This window comes from Furipterus horrens, unplaced genomic scaffold (genome assembly GCF_987537825.1).
Source record: "Furipterus horrens unplaced genomic scaffold, mFurHor1.1.pri manual_scaffold_2, whole genome shotgun sequence".
Lineage (NCBI taxonomy): Eukaryota > Metazoa > Chordata > Mammalia > Chiroptera > Furipteridae > Furipterus > Furipterus horrens.
In genome coordinates, this window is record NW_028327172.1 from 89,343,572 (window position 1) to 89,362,846 (window position 19,275).

Below are 19,275 nucleotides of genomic sequence, written 5' to 3' on the forward strand. Positions count from 1 at the left end.
GGGGTCTCCAGGGATGGAGAATGAAGAGTCAGGAGAAGGTAGGGACTTGAGCACAGGTTTAATGAGGCAGGAACTGGAGCCAGAAGAGGAACTGAAGGCAGATGGGGCACTGGGGCCCATTACTGTCGCAGGAGGCTAAGCAGAAGGGCAGCTGCAAGGCAGTGGGGCTCCAGGAAAGCTGTCCGGGTCCCTGAACTCAACCGGTCACCATAGCGGTCCAGGAGCATCAGGGCCACTCCATTGGTCCAGCCAAACCCCTCCTGGAGAGAGACATGGCCAGTGGAGCAAGACATCTGGGGAAGGCTCCAAGTGCTTTTAGGTGTGTGTGGGATCTCTCCCCAGGGGCTCTGGCCCTGCCTAATCCTAGGGGTACCAAAGAGTACCAGTCAGGCTCCTCCCTGTGGACACATACATAGGAGCAAACAGGCCTAAGTGGGGGAAGGTCATGGTCAGTTTGTGGGGACAGCAGAGCCCCCAAATTCCCTGTAAGATGGCCCACTCACCTGAACTTCATATTCCCCTCCACCTCCTGGCTGTCCACCGTTGCTGATGTCATACTGGGGACAAGAGGACAAGCTCTAAGGTCAGTACTATCTCTGGCCCTCTGGGGAGCGGGAAATGGGAACCCTTTGGGAGAAGGTGCTGTAGTCTCTGGCTCTTACCCCTGCAGTGTCCAGGAATAGCCACTGGGTGCCGCCCTGTCCCTCGGCCTGTGCTTTGCAAAGCCTGACAATTCCCCATCTCACCATGTGGGGGAGGACTGGCGGGATTGGGCCCAGAGCCAGCTCACCTTCTCATACATGACTGATTTTTTGGAGTAGACATCAAAGTTGGTTCGAATCCAATTTTGCGCCAGCTGGAAAGCTACTTCCTGGGTCCGGGGTGACGGTGACTTGGCCAGACCTAGACCCCACCCCGAGGCAGGACCCTGAATTTACAGAGCCCCCCGTCCCAGGGGGAGTAGAAGCCTGAGCCTAACTTCTTAAGGAGAGAAAGAGGCCCAGGCCCTATGACCTCCTTTCTGGACCCACAAGCGAACCTGCTCTAATCCAGGGCCCAGTTTGGGAGGGAGAGGAGGGCTGATTACTCTGACAGGTGGCGGGGACATGTTTGCTGAGTGGGAGGCTGAGAGAGCAGACGAGTCAGAGAGATCCCCCCCCACACACACACACATCCTTTGTTCACAACTCCCCAGTATTAGGGAAGCTGACTACAACCAGGCAGTAAGGGCCTGGGATATGCACCATCTCTGCCTCCTACCTCTGATGACCAGGTCCTGTAGGGGCGCCCAGGCATTGGGGAAGTCCCACTGCTGCCCTGTCTTCCGGAGAGAGGTTGGGATCCCATATTGATAGGTCAGTATCTGGCTGTCCTGCAATGTTCCAGACATTACTATGGCTGTGGGTCGGGGCTGGGCGGGGAGCCAGGCGGCTGGGCCTTCCTCAAGTCAGATGTCCCTTTCCAGGGCTTCACCTCTTCTTGGCTCACACCTGCCCTCTGGTGGCTGCATCAGGATTGTCAGGCTAAGACACAGGAAGGGCGGCTGCCACTTGCCAGAGGTCACTGCTCAGAGTTAGGGAGAGAGCAAGTGGCCCTGCTCCCAGTGTCACAACGTGCCCTGCTGCCCCCTCACCTCTAGGTATTTCAGAGCCTTGTCCACAGTGCCTGGGTCTGAGAAGCAGCCTGCCCAGAGAGGAGCGAGGTTGGATGGGTAAAACTCTTGGTTCTTCTTTCTGTTTTCAAGGTCATAGTCAAACCAGGCACCTTTCTCCTCATCCCAAAGGATGGCCTTCAGGGCAGCCAAGCGCTGTTCCCGCAAATTTCTGTACTTCGTGGCTTGAGAGTCATTCCCTGGAGTGACACTTGGTTTAGATGGAATAACCAGGGCCCTTGCTCTTGGACCCCATGAACTTCCAGAGGTCTACTACTTTGACCTCCTCCTTCTATTATCACCAAGGGCTAACGGGACAAGCCTACATGGAGCCTGCCACATTTCAAGCTTCTAGGGCCCAGAATAACTTGAGCAAATGGCCCTTTAGGGCTCCCAAGACCTGCACTGTCCTGTTCCCTGGGTGCGTCCCTGGGAGGTCACTGACTATATGAATTCCCTATCTCTGAGGGATCAAAGGGCAGCTGTTTTGGAAGAAGAATGAAGGGAGTTTGAATGCGTGGACTAGGGTGTCCTATCATTGGACATGAACGGAATGAAGATAAGAGTGGGCTCCATTTGTATCCTGCCCTGCCTACACTAGGGGTGCAGTATTGAGCAGGCTAAAAGGCGGAGGCCTTTCACCCAAGGTCCTACTTCCAGTTCTATTGCCAAGGCTGAGGCAGGGACTCAAGCCTGGCAAGCACATCCTTTCCTCCCCTCCTGTTGGCCTGCTCACCAAGACTGGTGTAGAAGTTGCTCATTAGCTCCTCTGCCTGGCATAAGAAGGCATTGAGGTCAACAGGCACAAGTCTGCTGGTTCGGATGCTGCTGAGCAAGTCGGGGTTTGGCCCTCTGAGGAGCCAGCGTGAAGAGAAGTCCCAGCCGGACTCAGCCCCAGCCTTGAGCTCAGCCCACAGAGCCTCCCGGTCCCCTGTGAGGATAGAAGGCAGCACACAGAAGACTAGAGCCTGACACCACAGCAGGCACCCAGCTCTATCCAGCCACCCTTATGCTGCTGCTACTCACCTTCGGGCAGGGTGTGTGCCAGCTCAGCATCTTTGCTGTAGGACTCTGGCCTAGCAAGCAGAGAGTGGGCAGCTGGCACCGGGAGGCTCCGTGCCCTCTGTGCCTAAGCTGAGGCTCAGCCCTGTTCACTCAGCGAACCTTGGGCCCCACAACCCTGAAATGCCCATGGCTACCAGTCGCACCATCTAAGAGGTGAGCCTACCTCACTTGCCCTCCTGCCCGGGGGTCTGGTGGCAACCAAACGAGAGTGAATAGATAAGATATTGAGAGGCTTTCCCTTCAGTTCCTCACCTGGGTCCTCCATAAGGAACATAATAGCGATTCAGGACGTAGCGCTTTCCTCCCACGCTCACGGAGATGTTCCTGTTCTTAGCCCAGAAGTCCAATTCCAAGGCTAGAGTCCCAATGTTCTCCCTGGGGGTAGAGCCAGGCACCACCTCAGCCCAGGCACACCTCCCCAATCCCACCCTGGGAGGATTCATGTATGGGGAGCCTGCAGCACAGCACGAGGAGGGGGTACCCACCGTAGGAAGGCCGTGTCGTTGGTGTAGGTCACATAGCGGTCCATCATGAGGGTCAGGAGTGGGGGCTGGCTGCGTTGCAGGTAGTACACGCGGGCCCCGTTGGGGACATGTCCGTAGCTGCCAAGAAGGAGGCCTGCTCACATGCCCCTGCCCAACCGTCAGAGCCAAGGCAAACCCAGCTCCAAGACCATGGCACCTGCCTGTCCTCCACCAGACCTTGAGGTGCTGGGCCCCCTCTTACATTTGTACCAGGTCCAGGAAGTTCTGCAGCATGCCCTTCACCGTCTCTGGCATCTCAGAGAGGAGCAGACCCTCCATCACCCAGTAGGAGTCCCTGGGGAAAGGGACAGCTCAGGTACCCCAGCCAGGCTCCCTGCTCCCCGCTCTCTGCCCTGCATACCCAGGCCCCACCAGGGTGGCCCACCCTGCTCAGGCCACCACGCTTGCTCATTCTGGGCTCCCCACCACTCCCATCCCGAAAGCTCCTGGCTGCTCACCAGTAGTAGAATTCCAGAAAGCGCCCACCAGGCACAACAAAGGGGTGATGAGAGTAGATCAGAGAGAACCGCTCAGGCTGGCGGAGGACTTCTGGCTTCACCTGAAGCCGGGAGAAAAGGGCACAGGAAGCCTAGGCCCCACAGCCCGGCGTCTGGAGAGGGCTGGGCCACTGGAGGCCTGGCAGCTGTGGGCTGTCAAGCCAGGAAGCTTGGCCTTGGGCTTGGGCTCTGCTCTGCTGCTGCTCAGCCTTGTGGGCTCAGTCAAGGACTGGCACTGGGGACCTGATGGCTCACCTCCACGTGCAGGCCTCTCAGTCCCTGCTGTGCTCTGTGGCGTGTAGGAGCCCCAGCCACTCAGCCTGGCACCAGCAGTGGTGCCACTACTAGGACCCAGGTGTGGGACCCTTTCCTCCAGCTCCCCTTGCACCCCGAATCTCTGCTACCTTCACCAAGCCAGACCCAGAGAATAACGACCCCCATTTTCTGGCCCAGGTGGATGTGGTGACCGTGGCCGGGGGAGAGCAGGGTAGGATGAGAGGGGAGCTTGCTCTGAGCCTGCGTCAGGTATCTCACTGTTTCTTCCCTGCTAGTTCTGTATGAGTGAGTATGGTTTTAGTGGGAGGGGGGTTTTGAGGGGAGCGGTGGAACTAGGCTCAGGTCCCAATGGGGCCTGGCTGAAGAAGCAGCCCACACCAGTGAAGGAGCTGGGGCTTCATCCTGCCTGTGGGGGCCAGGGCCCTGGAGCCTTGGGCAAACCACTGCCCTCTCTGAGCCTCGGATAAAGGAGAGAAAGCACCAGCAGAGGACTGTGCTGATCACATGGCTGGGTCACAATCAGCGGTAGCAATGATTATTCCTGAGCAGAGCAGAGTCCTCGGGAGCTCAAGGAAGGGAGAGTACAGCAGGAGAGACAGGACTGGGCAGTGTGGAGGTGGCAGAACAGGCTAGATTTGCCTGAGGAGAGGGCTTCTTGGAGGAGGTGAGGAGTTAGAAGCAGATGTTCCTCCGCTCCCTCTCAGAATTACTTTCTAGGGAACTTCTCTTCAAGGACTCAGGGTGTGAGAGGCTGTGTTCTTGGGAAACAAGTCCCAATCTTTGCTATAGGGGCAGGGTGGGCACCAAGCTGCCACATCCCTCTCTCAGGCCCAGGATATACCTTCTTTCCCAGCTTCTTCCAGAGCTGGTGCAGCTGCCCTGCCCACGCTCGCAGCTTGGAGTCTGAGATCTTCTGTAGGAACCGGGGGCTGGAAGGACATCGGCCCTGCAGGGTTCAGGGAGGCAGCCCCATTTGAAGGGCCCTCTCCTGCTTCTTGTCCAGGGTAATACCTGTCTTTCCAGTCTTCAGGGACCCAGGGCTGAAGCTCCTGCCCCGCAGCTTGGAAGTGTTCTTGGAGGAACACCCGCAGCTGCTGTGGGGGGATGCTGTGGTTGTGGGTGTTGACCAGCTTGTTGAAGTGCTGTAAAACTTGATCTGGGAGACAGGCACAGGGAGGGATCAAGGGAACCCCGCAAGCTCCTCCCTGATCAGAGACCCCCCTGCCTGGACTCGTCCCAGCCGTCTTTGATGGAAGATTCAGGAGAAGGCGGGGTCTGCGGGCGCCTCACCTGGAGCCGAGGACAGTGGCATGTCCACAAACTGCTTGTCATCCTGGTAGAGCTTGGCCATCTGAACGTGGTGCAGGAGCTCCCCATGGCAGTAAATCTGACTGCAGAGAGAACCGAGAAAGGGGGCAGGTCAGGCTGCGCCATTAGGAGAGAAGAAAGGCAAGAGTCTGGGAATATTCCCTGGACCAATAAGAGCGGTGTGTGTGTGCATGTGCGCATGTGTGGTAGAGGTTTATGGGTGGCGATGACATAGAAGGCTGAGAGAAGTAGGTGGATCTCTGTGAAGTAAAGGACCTGAACAATTTCCTGAGCCCACATCAGTTGTTAATTTGAGACTGTATGGCATATTCGATGGACAAAATAAGACCACCACTTTAGTAAGCGATGCATTAGAATAAGATGAACCATTTTTCTGTACAGTTGCCATGTGCAGACCCCATCAGAGGGGCTTATGGCAAAAGCCTGTGAGTTGCACCCAGTGGCAATTGCTGAGATTTTTGGATCAGGAAATTTCCAGATGTAGGATATAATATATATATACCATTTGGGATACAATCACTAGTTTGCAATCGGGTGTTGATTGAAACTGCCTCTGTGCCTGAAGGGCATAAAATATTCCTGAAACCTGAAATATGCATTGTATCTTGGGTGATGTCAGAGAAACACTCTGATAAAGAAGGCAGTACCCCCAAAGAGTTCCTTAATAAAATTGAAATGGTTTGCACGGGAATATGATACTTGGGGAATGCAAGGAGGAACATAAGAGCAGGTGACCTCTTTTTCTGCAGGGCTGGGGCTTTGGAAGCACCTGAGGAGCCACCAGGAGGTGCCCTCTGAACAACTCGCTATTGACCAACAAAAAGATACTTGGTTTACTAATGACACTTCCAAAGCGACAGACAGTATCTTATTTGGAAGGCACTGTGCTCTGACTGATGGAAAGCTCTGGCAAACTTAAGAACAAATCAGCTCAATGGGCTGAATTGCATGCTGTTTCCTTTGCAGTGATGGAAGAATTGAATGGTAAAAGCTCCTAGGTTTAGGTTTTTATTGACTCACAGGCAGAGGGCAATGGCCTGGCAGATAGGCTGTGGAAAACTGAATGATTAAAGAAATGTCTGTGTGGGATATAACCCAAGGAAATCACTAAGGGGCACATTAAAGTAGCTTCACATACCTGGTTGTAGATGAAAATGCTTAAAATACTATAAGATACTATATTGCAACAGAAGATACTGTACTCATTTGGACAGCCCATAGTCCCATGGAGTCAAGTGAACACATCATGTTACATATATCCTCAGAGTGGTGGCTTGACAGGAAATTGGAGGAGGCAATTGAAACATTTGTTGTCCCAAATGGGGAGAGAGAAAAGCATGAAGGGCTGGCTTACACAACTTCACATTTAGGGGGGTCAAGGGAAGGTCCCTACTGGATAGATCTCTCTGCTTTTGAGGGGATCTGGGGAGAGGTTGCTGATAGGACTATACAATTCTTTTCCACATCACTTCAGCTTGCTTTTTTTTCTACCTGATGCAATGATCCCCAGGACCAGGAATACAGCTATAGGTGCCATAAGCAGGGATGATCCCTAAGCAAGAAAATGTAATTATACCTTTAAACATTTATGTCAGATTTCCTGAGGGTCTGATGGGACAGGTTGTGCTTACATCCCATCTGCCTAAACTGGGTTGTCAGTGAATGCAGCTGCATTGCCTAGTGGTAGGAATAGCCCTCTCATCCTGTACCTATGTAATTATATCTTATCAATGAGAGGGGAACTTCAGGGAAGCACTGCCAGCAACCTGGACCAGCACAGTGGCCAAACCTTGTGTTTCCTCCGAAGGTGGAAATGTTTAGTAAACATTAATGACAAATAGAGAGGAGAACTAGTAGCTGGGGGTAAAGGGATAATTAAATGGGTATTCAACAAAAATGGGAAATCTGACATTACGTTGTTGCCTGGAAGAGAGGCTCAGAACAGGAAGTTAATACTGTCTTGAGCACAATTATACCAGATGTCTGAAGTGATGAAGCCATATGAGGTCTGTCCAGAAGGTATCCAGCCATGTAATATGAAAAATAGAGACATTTATTGAAGGAGATACAAGATACAAAAAACATTGTACATAGGACAATGACACCTCATTCCCCTTCAAAGTAAGCAACTTGGCACCTCGGCACCTCACATAATTCTCCCAATCTCCATCAGCTGCCGGATCATATTTTATTGAATCTCAATGGTCTGAAATCTCTTCCCATTCAAAGGTGATTATAGTTTGGGAAAAGTGAGAAGTCACAGGGCACCAAATCTGGGCTGTAGGGAGGCTGAGTCACTTGGGTCAGTTGATGTTTTGCCAAAACACTCTGCAGGAGACATGATGCATTAGCGTGCACATTCTCATGATGAAGCTGCCAGTCACCAGTTGCCCATAGCTGCGGCCTTCTAAATCATCTGAAAAGTTTCTATGGAAGAATCTTCAAGCTTAACACAAAATTTGATGCAGATTCAGTGCTCTACTCACTCAGTCATTTTGAATGCCACAGTCACACAGTACATGTGCTCACTCAAGGGCATCTATTGCCCCCACTGACAGGAACAGTGGAGTCCTCATTGTTCACGCATGCACATTCCAGTCCACTCTCCTTGGCTGCAAGGTTAGGTCAATGTTGTGCAAACCATTCTCATTATATTATAACAATGGCTGGACCTTTTCTGGACACACCTCGTATGTTTGCCATGAGCACACCTGCCTTTGGAACCTGACAAAGTTGAATGGGTGCCTGCAGCCCTGAGTGGCATTGCCCTGGGGGACCTTTTTATCTTAGGATATGATGATGAGCTAGACAAACTGTTGACAACTAAAGAAAACTCTAGGAAAATGCCAGTGTCGTTTTACTCTAAGTTTTCAGATTACTGGGTGTCTGTTTCTTTAGGACTCACTGTAGCCTTCTAAGTCTTCCAACATCAGTCTGTCTTGCAAGCTATATGCACATTATTTCCATCGGACCCTGCCTGACAGCCATCTGTAGTCTTTCTTATTGACAGGCAGAACAGTTCCTATTAGATTTTGTGCGTCAGAGAGTACAAGTGGAATATATCTAGATGCAGCCCATTGCTGCATTGCTGCAGCCCCCCAGAGTCCATTTAGTTCAGGAACTGAAGTGGCCACCTCATATGAGTATGGGGTACCCACTTGCTGGTTTTATTTACCTTCTGATCAAGGAAGGGTGTTCTTCTGAAGGGCATCAATGCCCTTTACTATACCCCTGAAATTCCCATAGTAATTTCCATAGGATTGTACCACATAAAAACATTATTTTTATAGGTCAATTTTCCATTGCCCTTCTGCCTGATCATATGACCAGGCAGCTGACTGAGAGTAGGTAAAAACCCAAACATATTGTCAACTATGTAAATCTGTAATTCATGTAATTCATCTCACCGAGCAGATTTGATTTTATCATCTTTAATCAACAGTAGCCTTCCAAACAGTATGCTCTGTGTTCACCTTGGCACTACCATCCATAAACCACCAATTGAGAGCTGTTTATAAGGCACTGTCCAAGTGGCAATAGAGTGACAGCTCCTCAGGTGGTTCCAAAGTTAGTCCTAGGGGAAAAGAATACCTACTTTGCAATACCCTGAGTTCCTCCACATTCCCCTAGTATTATATCCCTGTGTAAACCTGTTTCATTTTATTATGGAACTCTTATGGGCACTGCCCTCTCTCCTAGAGCATTTCTCCAAAATCACTCAATATATTACGGGTACCTCAGGTTTCAAAGTGATTATATGGGAAGTTTCAATTAATGTCTGGTAGCCTGCTAGTAATTGCCTTTCAAATGAAAATTCTTGATTCTTTTGTCCAAAGTCCCAGTAGTCATGCTGGGAGGTGCCCACAGGTCTTGGCTATACTCCCAGTCTGTGCTGCATAGAAGGCTATGATCTATGTGGACTCAGGCAACATTATTAGTTATCATTTGCAATGCCCAAATAATATTGCTTGATGGGCAGATTTACATGCTTTTTGTTTTATAGGACTAGGTAGTGGAAACATCCCCTGGTCAGACACAATATCCACCCCCATAACACATTCAGGTGAAATAGATGCAATCACTCCACATAATTGTTCAAAGATACCAGTTTTTATCTGAACTTTCACCTTTGTTTCATCAACCCTTGCATTTTGAATTGTGACCTTCTTAGGATTTCACCAACAGGTTTGGTTTATAATACTCGGTAGGGGAAGTGTTCCCCAGTCAGACATAACATCCATTCCTATGAAACGTTTGGGTGAAGGAGAAACAACTGCTTGACATAAAGCCTGTTTAAACATTCCATATTTCATCTGAACTTTCACCTTAATCCCATCAACTTTTGCATCCCATTATCCTCTCAGTCTGATTGTAGCCCCTGTTAAGGCATCACCAGTGGCTTTTGGTACCACAGGGCACAGGGCTTTCTTGTTACAGAGTCCAAGAAACTTCTCTAACTTTTGACCATTTTGCCCATTCATGTGCATAAGGCTTCAAGTGCTCAGCAGGGGACAGATATAAGGTATTCTGATCAATCTCTATCCTGATTAAATTTCAGGACTATTACCGGAGCAGACTGGAGGTCAGATTTCTCACTGCCTTGCTATTTTCTAAATTCCACCGAAGTGGGGAAAATAAAGCAGATTCATTTGTGACCCTTTCATTTGGGGGACTCCCATGGGTCCACTCAATCTCTAGGAGTGATGCATTAAGATTTTTGTTTTGATCCTATCAACAGCTGCTTTATTCATCCCACTTCTTAGTAACTGCTTAAAGATTTCCACCCTGCTGGGATGAGTCTCTGGACTCCCCCTTTTCTCTGTGAGTAAAGCAAACGTTTCTTAATAACCATTTAAAGAGATCTCCCTGCTGGGATGAGTCCATTGGCTCTCTTCTTCATCTACCTAGCAGTTTTCAACCAGTGTGCTGCAAGAATTTTCAAAACATGCAATACTATTTAGTCAGGGGCACCGACCTCTTTTCCCTTAGATTGTCAAATTTAAAAAAATGGCAACAGCCAACACAACAATAGCTGTCCGGTGTGAATAACCCAAAATTATACCTAATTTTTCGGTCAGATTGACAAAAATATTTTAGTAATTAGTTTATATGTACCATGAAATGAAAAAAAGTTGAAAATCTCTGGTCTAACCCATTCTCTGGAGAATCTTCTTTGTTATTTGTTGTTTCAGAATATTTTTTTTTCTTATGAAATGGATCTGAGGCTAGTGGCAGGGGCCCTGAGACAAGAAGCTGTAGGTTGGACTGGCCAGAATCTAAGCTTAACCCATCTATCACTTTCAACTTTGCTATTATAGGTAACATTAACTTATTATTTTGAATTTTCTTATGCATCCAGTGAGCCAACACCCCAGGAGATGGATCCATCATTTTATAACTCTATTGCTAACTTTTACCTTTAGTAACCATCACAGCACAACTCCTTTTCTAAACCACAGGTGACCCCGTGGCCATTCAGGAATTAAATCATCCCCTTTCTTTTCATCTCACTCTTCCCAAGCCACATGTTTCAGTGAGTTGAGGTCATTCTAGTAAATCACACATTTTCTGACACCAACTGCAATATTGCAATATAATTCTGGCACTGACCATTTAGCTCAGACTCCACCACCAAGTCAAGGGCACAGTCCCCAATATGACTGCCCTTACTCCAAGCACCAGTTGCAAGTTCAGTTCTTTTTTTTCTTAATTTTTTTAATTGTTGTTTTATTACAGTTGCCCCAGTTTACCCCCTGTTGCTCTCCCCTGCCTACCCCTACTTCTGACTAACTGGCTACAACTTCAGGAATTCACATAAACCCCTCAGGTTTCATATTTTGCTCTGACAGATAAGTCTTTGTGTGCCCATGGCCTTAGACCATGTCAGATACTTTATGCTAATAATGTGGGGGCCAAGAGCCACCCAGTATCACTTTGACCTTTAGAGACTTAGAGACTGAGTAACTAAGGTCAGCCATGTGTATACTCCATCCTTCTGTAACTGGTCCCCAGTAAAAACCCTGGACAACAAGGCCCAGATGAGCTTCCAGGCTGCCATAGTTCATGGGTGTTGTCACACATTGTTGCTGGAAAAATTAGGTGCTGTCTGTATAAATACATTGGGAGAAGGTAAGTGGAAGCTTGTATTTTTTTCTCTCTTGGTCTCTGCCCTATATACCTTTTTTCTTAAATCCTTACCTGAGGACATATTTTTTCATTGCTTGTAGAGAGAAAGGAAGAAAGAGAGAGAGAGAGAGAGAGAGAGAGAGACATCAATCAGTTGCCTCTCATATGCACCTCGATGTGGAATCAAACTTGCAACATAGGTATGTGCCCTGACCAGGCATTGAACCTGCAACCTTTTGATTATGCGATGACGCTCCAACCAACTGAGCCACACTGGCCAGGGCCCTATATGCGTTTTACCTTTCCTGATTTTAATCTGTATCCTTTCACTGTAATAAATTATAACTATGGGTATGGCCATTTGGTGAGTACTAGGAAATCCCTGGAGCTGAGGATGGCCTTAGGAACTCCCAACAATGTTCTTTCTGTACTTTTGGCAACCAATTTGATCACACAGCTTTCCTGAAATCCCTTTTACAACTGCTCAGGACAAAAGTCTGTGAATTATATGAGATATGCCCTTTCCCTTTTATATTCCAGAATCAATCAGCAGCAAGTTTCTTCAGCTCAACCTCCAAAATATGTCCCATACGGAACCATTTCTCACCTTTCTGGTCCTGCCACTGAAGCCTAAACCCCAGTCCCCACTCCCCTGGAGCTCTTACATCCTCCAGCCTATTCCCACTTTTGTCCCAACCGCACAGGCCTTCTTCCTGATCCTTGAGCAGTGACCCCAGGGCCTTTGTATTGCAGTTTCCACGCTGGACTGTCTTCTCCCAGATCTGCACAGGATGGTTCCTTCCACAATTGCACTCTCACATCACCTTCTCAAAGACACTTGACCACCTCCTCCTATCTGAAACACATTCTATTCACGCCCCCACGAGTGGTCCCCTAACTTCAATTTACCTTTAATTGCGCTTCTCTCACTGTTTAGCTTCTATTTCTTTTCTTGTTTATTATGTAAGGTCAGTGAAGGCAGAGGCCTCATTTTTCTTGTTCACTGCTGCCGCCCAAGAAGGCGTGGTGAAAGCTTAATAATCCATGTTGACAAAGAATGGACGATGCCTTGTGTGTCTGGGAGGCAAGACAGGGTCTCTCATCTTTATATTATTTAGAGGTGGAAACTATGGCTCTGAAAGCGCTTTGACTTGTCCTTTGTCACAGGAGTCAGAGGTTAAACCCAGGAGCTCGTTTCAGTTCCTTCTGCTCCTCCTCACATTGAGGTTAGGTAAATTAGGCAAAACGTTTCGAGAATGACCCTTAGAACAGCCCTGCACACTTCAAGGAGCAGCTTGGAGGGAGGGTAGGAAGGAGGGCTTGCGGCAGGCTCCTCCACCAGGCATAGGCCAACTTCAGGCAGGATATTTCCTTACACGGGAGGTCAGTGCCCAGCAGAGAGCCTGCTACACAAGGAGACTGAATTTCCTTTCCTACCCTTCTCGCTGAAAGTCTGACCCCTCAGTGCTTGAGATTTCATCTCAGCCTCCCTGACCCATTCCCAGCTGCCTCCTCCACTCCTACCTCTCACAGGGTGGGGGTAGGGCCTGCTGGGACCCCAGGCCCAGCCCCAGCAGAAGCAGCAGACACAGCTCCCAAGTCTTCTCAGGCATGCTGGCTATGGCGTCAGCCAAATGAGCAAACTCAGGCACCTCCTGCCTGCTGGGGCACATCCTGGCTCACCTGCCCTGCCAGGGCAGCCAAAGTCCACATCTGAGGCGTGGTCACCTGAGGGGTATGTGTGCCTGGTTTACATGTGGCCTATTTGCCACTCCTTCTCTTAGCTCATAGAGACCACCTTCACCTCCAAATCTGTACTTTTTCTCCTCCTCCATTTTTCAGTCTCAGCTAGTACCACTACTCAGGCCCCTCCCTCAGAGTCACATGGTTGGGGAATAAGGATGGGGGAATGGGCACCTGAATGCAGGGAACATAATTGGGTCACACATCTTTGGCCAAGATGCCAGTTGCTTGGGCGGCCCCAAGACCTCAGAAGGTTACCCATTCCTTTAACATTTTACACAGACTAGCTCAAGATTCTGTTCCAGGTGTAGTGTGAAAGTCAATTATCTACAAGAAATCCTGTGGGACAGGAGGCCACAACCATCCCTTCTGAGGAAGAGTCAGGATGACTCAACATAGCGGTGACTTTTGCAATGGGTCTTCAAGATTACTTAGGAGTTTGCCAAGGGACTGGGCTGGAGACCATTTCAATGTATGCAGAGCACACTGTTAAGGGAACATGAGAAGCTCAGCCTGGCCAGATAGAACTTGGGGTTGGTGCAGGGGAGGGGTGGGAGGCAAGGCCAGGGGAACATGTTGGCACCAGCCTGTAAATAGCCTTGGCCAAACAAAGGGGGCAGCAGTTTCCCAGAGAAGCTTGTGAGCTGAGGCAGCAGGATTAGATTTGCTTTAGGAAGCTGACCCCTCAGCATTAGGGCAGATGAATTAAAGTCGTGGAGGGTGGTCCGGGGCACAGCAGGAGGCTGTAGCAATGGCCCAGCATTGATGACTGGGGCTGAAATGACATATGGGATGGGGGAAGGGCCATACTGCCGACTACCAAGCATCTGAGCTTAGTAATTGTCTGTGTGTCTTTCCTCCATGCCTCAGGCCTGCTGTCCAGGATGCTAATTGTAGTGCCTGGACAGTGTTTGCTGTTAGGCAAGATAGATAGCAAACCAAGGCAGGGAGGGGGAGGGAGACAGGTCTCACTCATTAACTCATTAATTCAATAGTCCTGAGCCAGTCCGATAAGATTGCCAGGTGTTCCAAAGGTCACAAAAGGAACTATATGATAAGCCAGGAGGAAGGGGGCCTTGAAATTCTGTGTATTATTTCCACTATCTGGGAAAGGAAGACTTTGAAACTGTATGTTGATCCCAAGGTCCTGAGAAAGGAAGAAGATGGGGTACCTGGAGGCTGGCTGGAAGCATATAACCCCTAAAATCCCAATGGGCAAGACAGTCAGACTAGCTGTGTGCCCGCTTTCAGCATCATGTTCAAGTGTATTTCATAAATAAACTTGCTACCTCACTTCCACTATACTTTCTGTCTCTCACCTCAATTCATTCTTGAGAGCAAAACAGGAACCGAGGAGGGGTAGCCCCCTAACTTGGGTCTTCCCAGTATCATTTGCCCCTAGAGAAGTTGGCCCAGGCCCTGTGCTTTCCTTTGACAATGCCCCGTCCTTCCCCACCGGAATAGTCACTCTTTTTTTTTTTTTTCTTTCACTTTATTGATGGGAAAAAATTTCCGTAAGAAACTTGACACACTGATTTTCAGCTGCTGAGCGTTATCATCTTGTGTGTAGTGGTGTGTAATAATAGGTACGTAGGGAGAATAATAGGGAAGGCAAGAAAGGAAACCAAGTGCTGACAGGGGCCTTATTTCCAGAGTTAGGCCCTTGGCAGGCTTTATCCTGAGAATAGCAGGGAGCCACTGAGGGTTACTGAAAAAGAGAGGGTCATTGTCATTTTGGTGGCTAGTGTCAAAGAAGAAAAATTGCTCAACACCTGGTTAGCCCTTAAACCCCAGCCACCTCTGTCCCTGAGGTTCCATGGCCCCCGTGTAGTATTCGCTGCCCCTAAGCTGTCAGGCTGAGGGGGACAGGGGGTACCCAAAGATAGGGGCTCAGAGGGAGAAGTGGTTCCTGCTACCATCCGCCCCCAGCCCACTGGCCCCAGGTTGAATATAATTGTCCTCAATGAAGCCATCATCATCCTCATCTTCACCCATCTCTGGACAGATCCTCTTCCTTGTCTCTGACAGCGGACGGTGCTGATAGCTGCTGAGGTATTTGTGGCAGACGTGGCATTTGGCCGCAAGTGCAATGAGGAGAGAAAGGACCATGGCCCCGAGCACAACCCCCACCAGCACAGGCCACGCCCGGGCCCCGGGTGCCTGGTCCAGGGGATATGGCCGATGCTGTGGGAAGCTCTGAGGGTCCCACAATGGTTTGGTTTGTCTCACTCATGGAGAGGCTGGAAGACACCCATGAGCCTCGGCCTCGACCAGAAGGGCCCTGGCTCCAAGGAGATCCCAAGTGCCAGGCAACCCTGGGGCACAGATCCTGTTGGAGGACCAGCTAGGGCTGGAGATTATCTGCAGGTGGAGTACCTGAGTCAGAGGAGTACCTGGGGAGGGGTATCCAGGGTAAGAAAGAACCTGGGGACGCTGCAGGCGGGGCTGAAGCCGCGGGTGAAGGGCGGAGGGCTGGGCAGCAGGCAACTCCCCCAACAGGGAGGACCAACTACATCTTCCCAAGCTTTTGCGGAGAACCTATTGGTGCAAGCCTCACCACCCTCCCCCCTGTGGTGGGGGGAGAGGGGCGCACCAGTGCAGTTGGGACCCTGAGAGGGAGGGGCTGGCCCAACAGGCCCTGGAAGGGGCGGGCACCTCAGCAGGCTGTTGCTCAGGCTGCGGGCCTGGCTTAGCAGTGAATTTCCCGTGACAGGTGCAAAGTCCAGAGTTGAAGAGGGAGATTTGCAGGCCTGTGGGGCGGTGGGGCGGAACCCGGAGGCAGGGGGCTTGGGCATTCTTCCCAGGCAAAGCCAGAGGGACCAAGGACACTCACAATTGCCTGGAAATGTGTGTGTGTGTGTGTGTGTGTGTGTGTGTGTGTGTGTGTGTGTAGAGGGGATGTGGAAGTGAATGAGGAGTGTGAATTCAGAGACCATTTGGAGAGCACGTATGTGCCTTCGGGGGGTGATGATGTGTATGTGTGTTTACCTGAATAGAGAGTTCAAGCCTTCATCTGGATCTCAAGGATCCTGTGGCCCCACAAAGCTAGGCTCTGACTCCCTTTTACGCTTCTCCTTGTCCTTGAAGACCCAGCTCAGGAGTCACTTTCCCTAAGCCCTCCCTCTACCCTGGCCAGCCCCGCCTCCTCCGTGCCCTGCCGGAATAGTCACTCTTGCTGGTAGTTTGCCCACCTCCTTCCTGCTATCCCTGCCTCGAGATGCTTAATACTTCCTTCCTTTTTTTTTTTTCTTTGAATTTTTTATTGTGGTTAAGAACACAACACAAAATTTGTTGTTTGAACCATTTTTAAGTGCACAATTCAATTTAACTTATTTCCCAAACGTTTTTTAATGCTCCCAAACACACACTCTATAAGTATTTAGTGATAATTCCTCAGACTGCCCTCCCCGCAGCCCCTGGAAACTATTTTTCTTTCTGTCTTGACAAATTTGCCTATCCTAGGTGGAATCATACAACATCTGTTCTTTTGTGTCTGGCTTACTTTATTTAGCATAATCTTTTAAAGGGTCATTATGTATCAGAATTTCATTCCTTTTAAAAGCTGAATAATAATATTCCATTGTAGGTACATTCCACGTTCTGTTCATCCATTCATCTGTCGTTGGACACTTGGGTTGCCTTCACCTTTTGGCTATTGTGAATAATGCTGCAATGAACATGGGTATAAAAATATCCTGGAGACCCTGCTTTCAGTTTTTTTGAGTATATACCTAGAAGTGGAATTGCTGGATCATATGGTAATTCAGTGTTAAATTTTTGAGGAAGCACCAGACTGTTTTCCACAATAGCCAGACCATTTTACAATCTCACCAACATGGCACAATGGTTCCAGTTTCCACATTCTCTTTAAAACTTGTTATTTTCTGGTGTTTTCTTTTAATTTCAACTTTTTAAAGTATATTTTATTGATTATGTTGTTACAGTTGTCCCAATTTTTTTTCCCTTTTCTCCCCTCTGCCCAGTACACCCTTTCTCTCCAGCAATCCTATCCCCCTTAATTCATGTCCATGGATCGTGAATATAAGTTCTTTGGCTTCACCCTTTCCTATATTATTCTTAACCTCCCCCTGTCTATTTTGTGCCTACCAATTACGCATCTTAATCCTTGCACCATTTCCCCATCTCTCCCTCTTCCCCCTCCTAGCCAATAACCCTCCAAATGATCCCCATACTTATGACTCTGTTCCTATTCTGGTTTGCTTAGTTGGATTTTGTTTTTAATTTTTAGATTCAGTTGTTGATAGTTGTGAGTTTGTTGTCATTTTAATGCTCATAATTTTGATCTTCTTTTTCCTAAGTAAGTCCCTTTGACATTTCATATAATAATGGCTTGCTGATGATAAACTCCTTTAGCTTTACCTTGTCTGGGAAGCACTTCGTCTGCCCTTCCATTCTAAATGATAGCTTTGCTGGATAGAGTAATCTTGGTTGTAGGTCCTTGCTTTTCATTACATCAAAAACTTCTTGCTAGTCCCTTCCTGCTTGCAAAGTTTCCTTTGAGAAAGTCAGCTGATAGTCTTATAGGCACCCCTTTGTAGGTAACTCTCTGCTTTTCTCTTGCTGCTTTTAAGATTCTCTCTTTATCTTGAACCTTTGGCATTTTAATTATGATGTGTCTTGGGATGATCCTCCTTGGGTCTAGCTTGTTTGGGACTCTCTGTGCTTACCGGACCCGCATGTCTATTTCCTTCGCCAAATTTGGGAAGTTTTTCTTTATTATTTTTTTTACATAGCTTTCAATCTTGCTCTTCCTCTTCTCCTTCTGGCACCCCTATGATTCACATATAGGTATCTTTAAAATTGTCCCAGAGGTTCCTAAGCCTCTCCTCATATATTTTTTTCAATTCTTGTTTTCTCATTCTGTACTGGCTGTTTTTTTCTTCCTTATGTTCCATATCACTGATTTGAACCCCATTTTCCTTCCCTTCACCATTGGTTTTGTGTGGATTTTACTTTGTTTCATTTAGCATAGCCTTCACTTCTTCCCTTATGCATTTGCCATTGTTAAGCATATCTGTCAAGCCTGTGAGCATCTTTATCACAAATGTTTTGAACTCTATGTCTGTTAGGTTGGCTATCTCCTCATCTGTTAGGTTGGCTATCTCCTCATTGCTTAGTTCTCCCACTGGAACCTTGATCTGTTCCCCCTTTTGGGCCATACTTCTCTGTCTCCTCATTTTGACAGGCTCCTGCATTTGTTTGCCTCTGTTCCTTAGGTAGAGCTGTCACACCTGTTACATTTAAGGTGTGGAGCCTTTGGTATTCATCAGCACAGGGCAACCCATTTCAGCACCTTGTGGCGCTGTGCGTGGGGGAGGTGTCTGAGAGGGAACAATGCCCTTTGCTCAGCACTCACCCCTTTTCCAGGCACTTCTCCCACTTCCAAATGGGACTGTCACCTCTCTAGCTGTTTCCCTGGCCATTGCTCCTAGAGTGGGTGGGTCTGCAGATGTTCTAGTACCATGGGGGCCCTTTAAACAAGTGGACTCTACCCTAGAGACTGACAGTTTCTGCATCAGCCCCAACCCCCACTTGTTTGCACAGTCAGAAGCAATGAGGCTTTATTTTCCCTGGCACTGGAGCTGTGAGCTGTGCAATCTGGTCTGGTGCTGGGAGCACTTCCCAGGTGTCTCTCCCTACTTTTTAAAATGTGTGACTGCACTTTCCATTGGTCTGACACTGCTGCAGCTGCTGCCACAGCTGGTGCTGCCAACACACCAGGTCCTCTCTGCTCTGGCTCTACCCCTCCTACCTGTCTGGATGAGTATATCTTCTTTATATCTGTGTTTGTTGCACTTCCATGCAGTTCTGTTTTGTGGAACTTCTGGTTGTCACTATTTTTGAGGTTGTTGTATTTCTTCTTAGTTGTAGAGGAAGAGGCAGCATGTCTGTCTAGACCTCCATTGTGGCCAGAAGTCTGTTGTTGTTGTTGTTGTTGTTTTAATAATAGCCATCCTAATGGGTATGAAGTGTTGTCTCATTGTGGTTTTGATTTGCATTTCCCTAATGATTAGTAATGTTGAGCATCTTTTATGTGCTCATT

The 19,275-nt window shown here is 48.7% G+C and overlaps 1 protein-coding gene and 1 pseudogene across 2 annotated transcripts; both read right to left on the minus strand.

Moving 5' to 3' along the window:
- Positions 1-41: 41 nt before the first annotated feature.
- On the minus strand, positions 42-13,139 carry TREH (trehalase). Its single transcript, XM_090266046.1, has 15 exons — positions 12,993-13,139; positions 5,304-5,404; positions 5,025-5,169; positions 4,855-4,942; positions 3,699-3,799; positions 3,443-3,535; positions 3,202-3,318; positions 2,969-3,091; positions 2,678-2,727; positions 2,388-2,582; positions 1,634-1,851; positions 1,261-1,372; positions 791-903; positions 504-557; positions 42-260 (listed from the first exon to the last, which is right to left on the minus strand). Exons 1-15 carry the CDS (start codon positions 13,079-13,081, stop codon positions 120-122), a joined length of 1,740 nt encoding a protein of 579 aa, XP_090122172.1. The 5' UTR covers positions 13,082-13,139; the 3' UTR covers positions 42-119.
- Positions 13,140-14,704: 1,565 nt separating this feature from the next.
- Positions 14,705-15,633, minus strand: LOC150019037 (type III endosome membrane protein TEMP pseudogene; annotated as a pseudogene). Its single transcript, XR_016509235.1, has 2 exons — positions 15,588-15,633; positions 14,705-15,540 (listed from the first exon to the last, which is right to left on the minus strand). The product of XR_016509235.1 is annotated as a type III endosome membrane protein TEMP pseudogene (transcript).
- Positions 15,634-19,275: the final 3,642 nt, after the last annotated feature.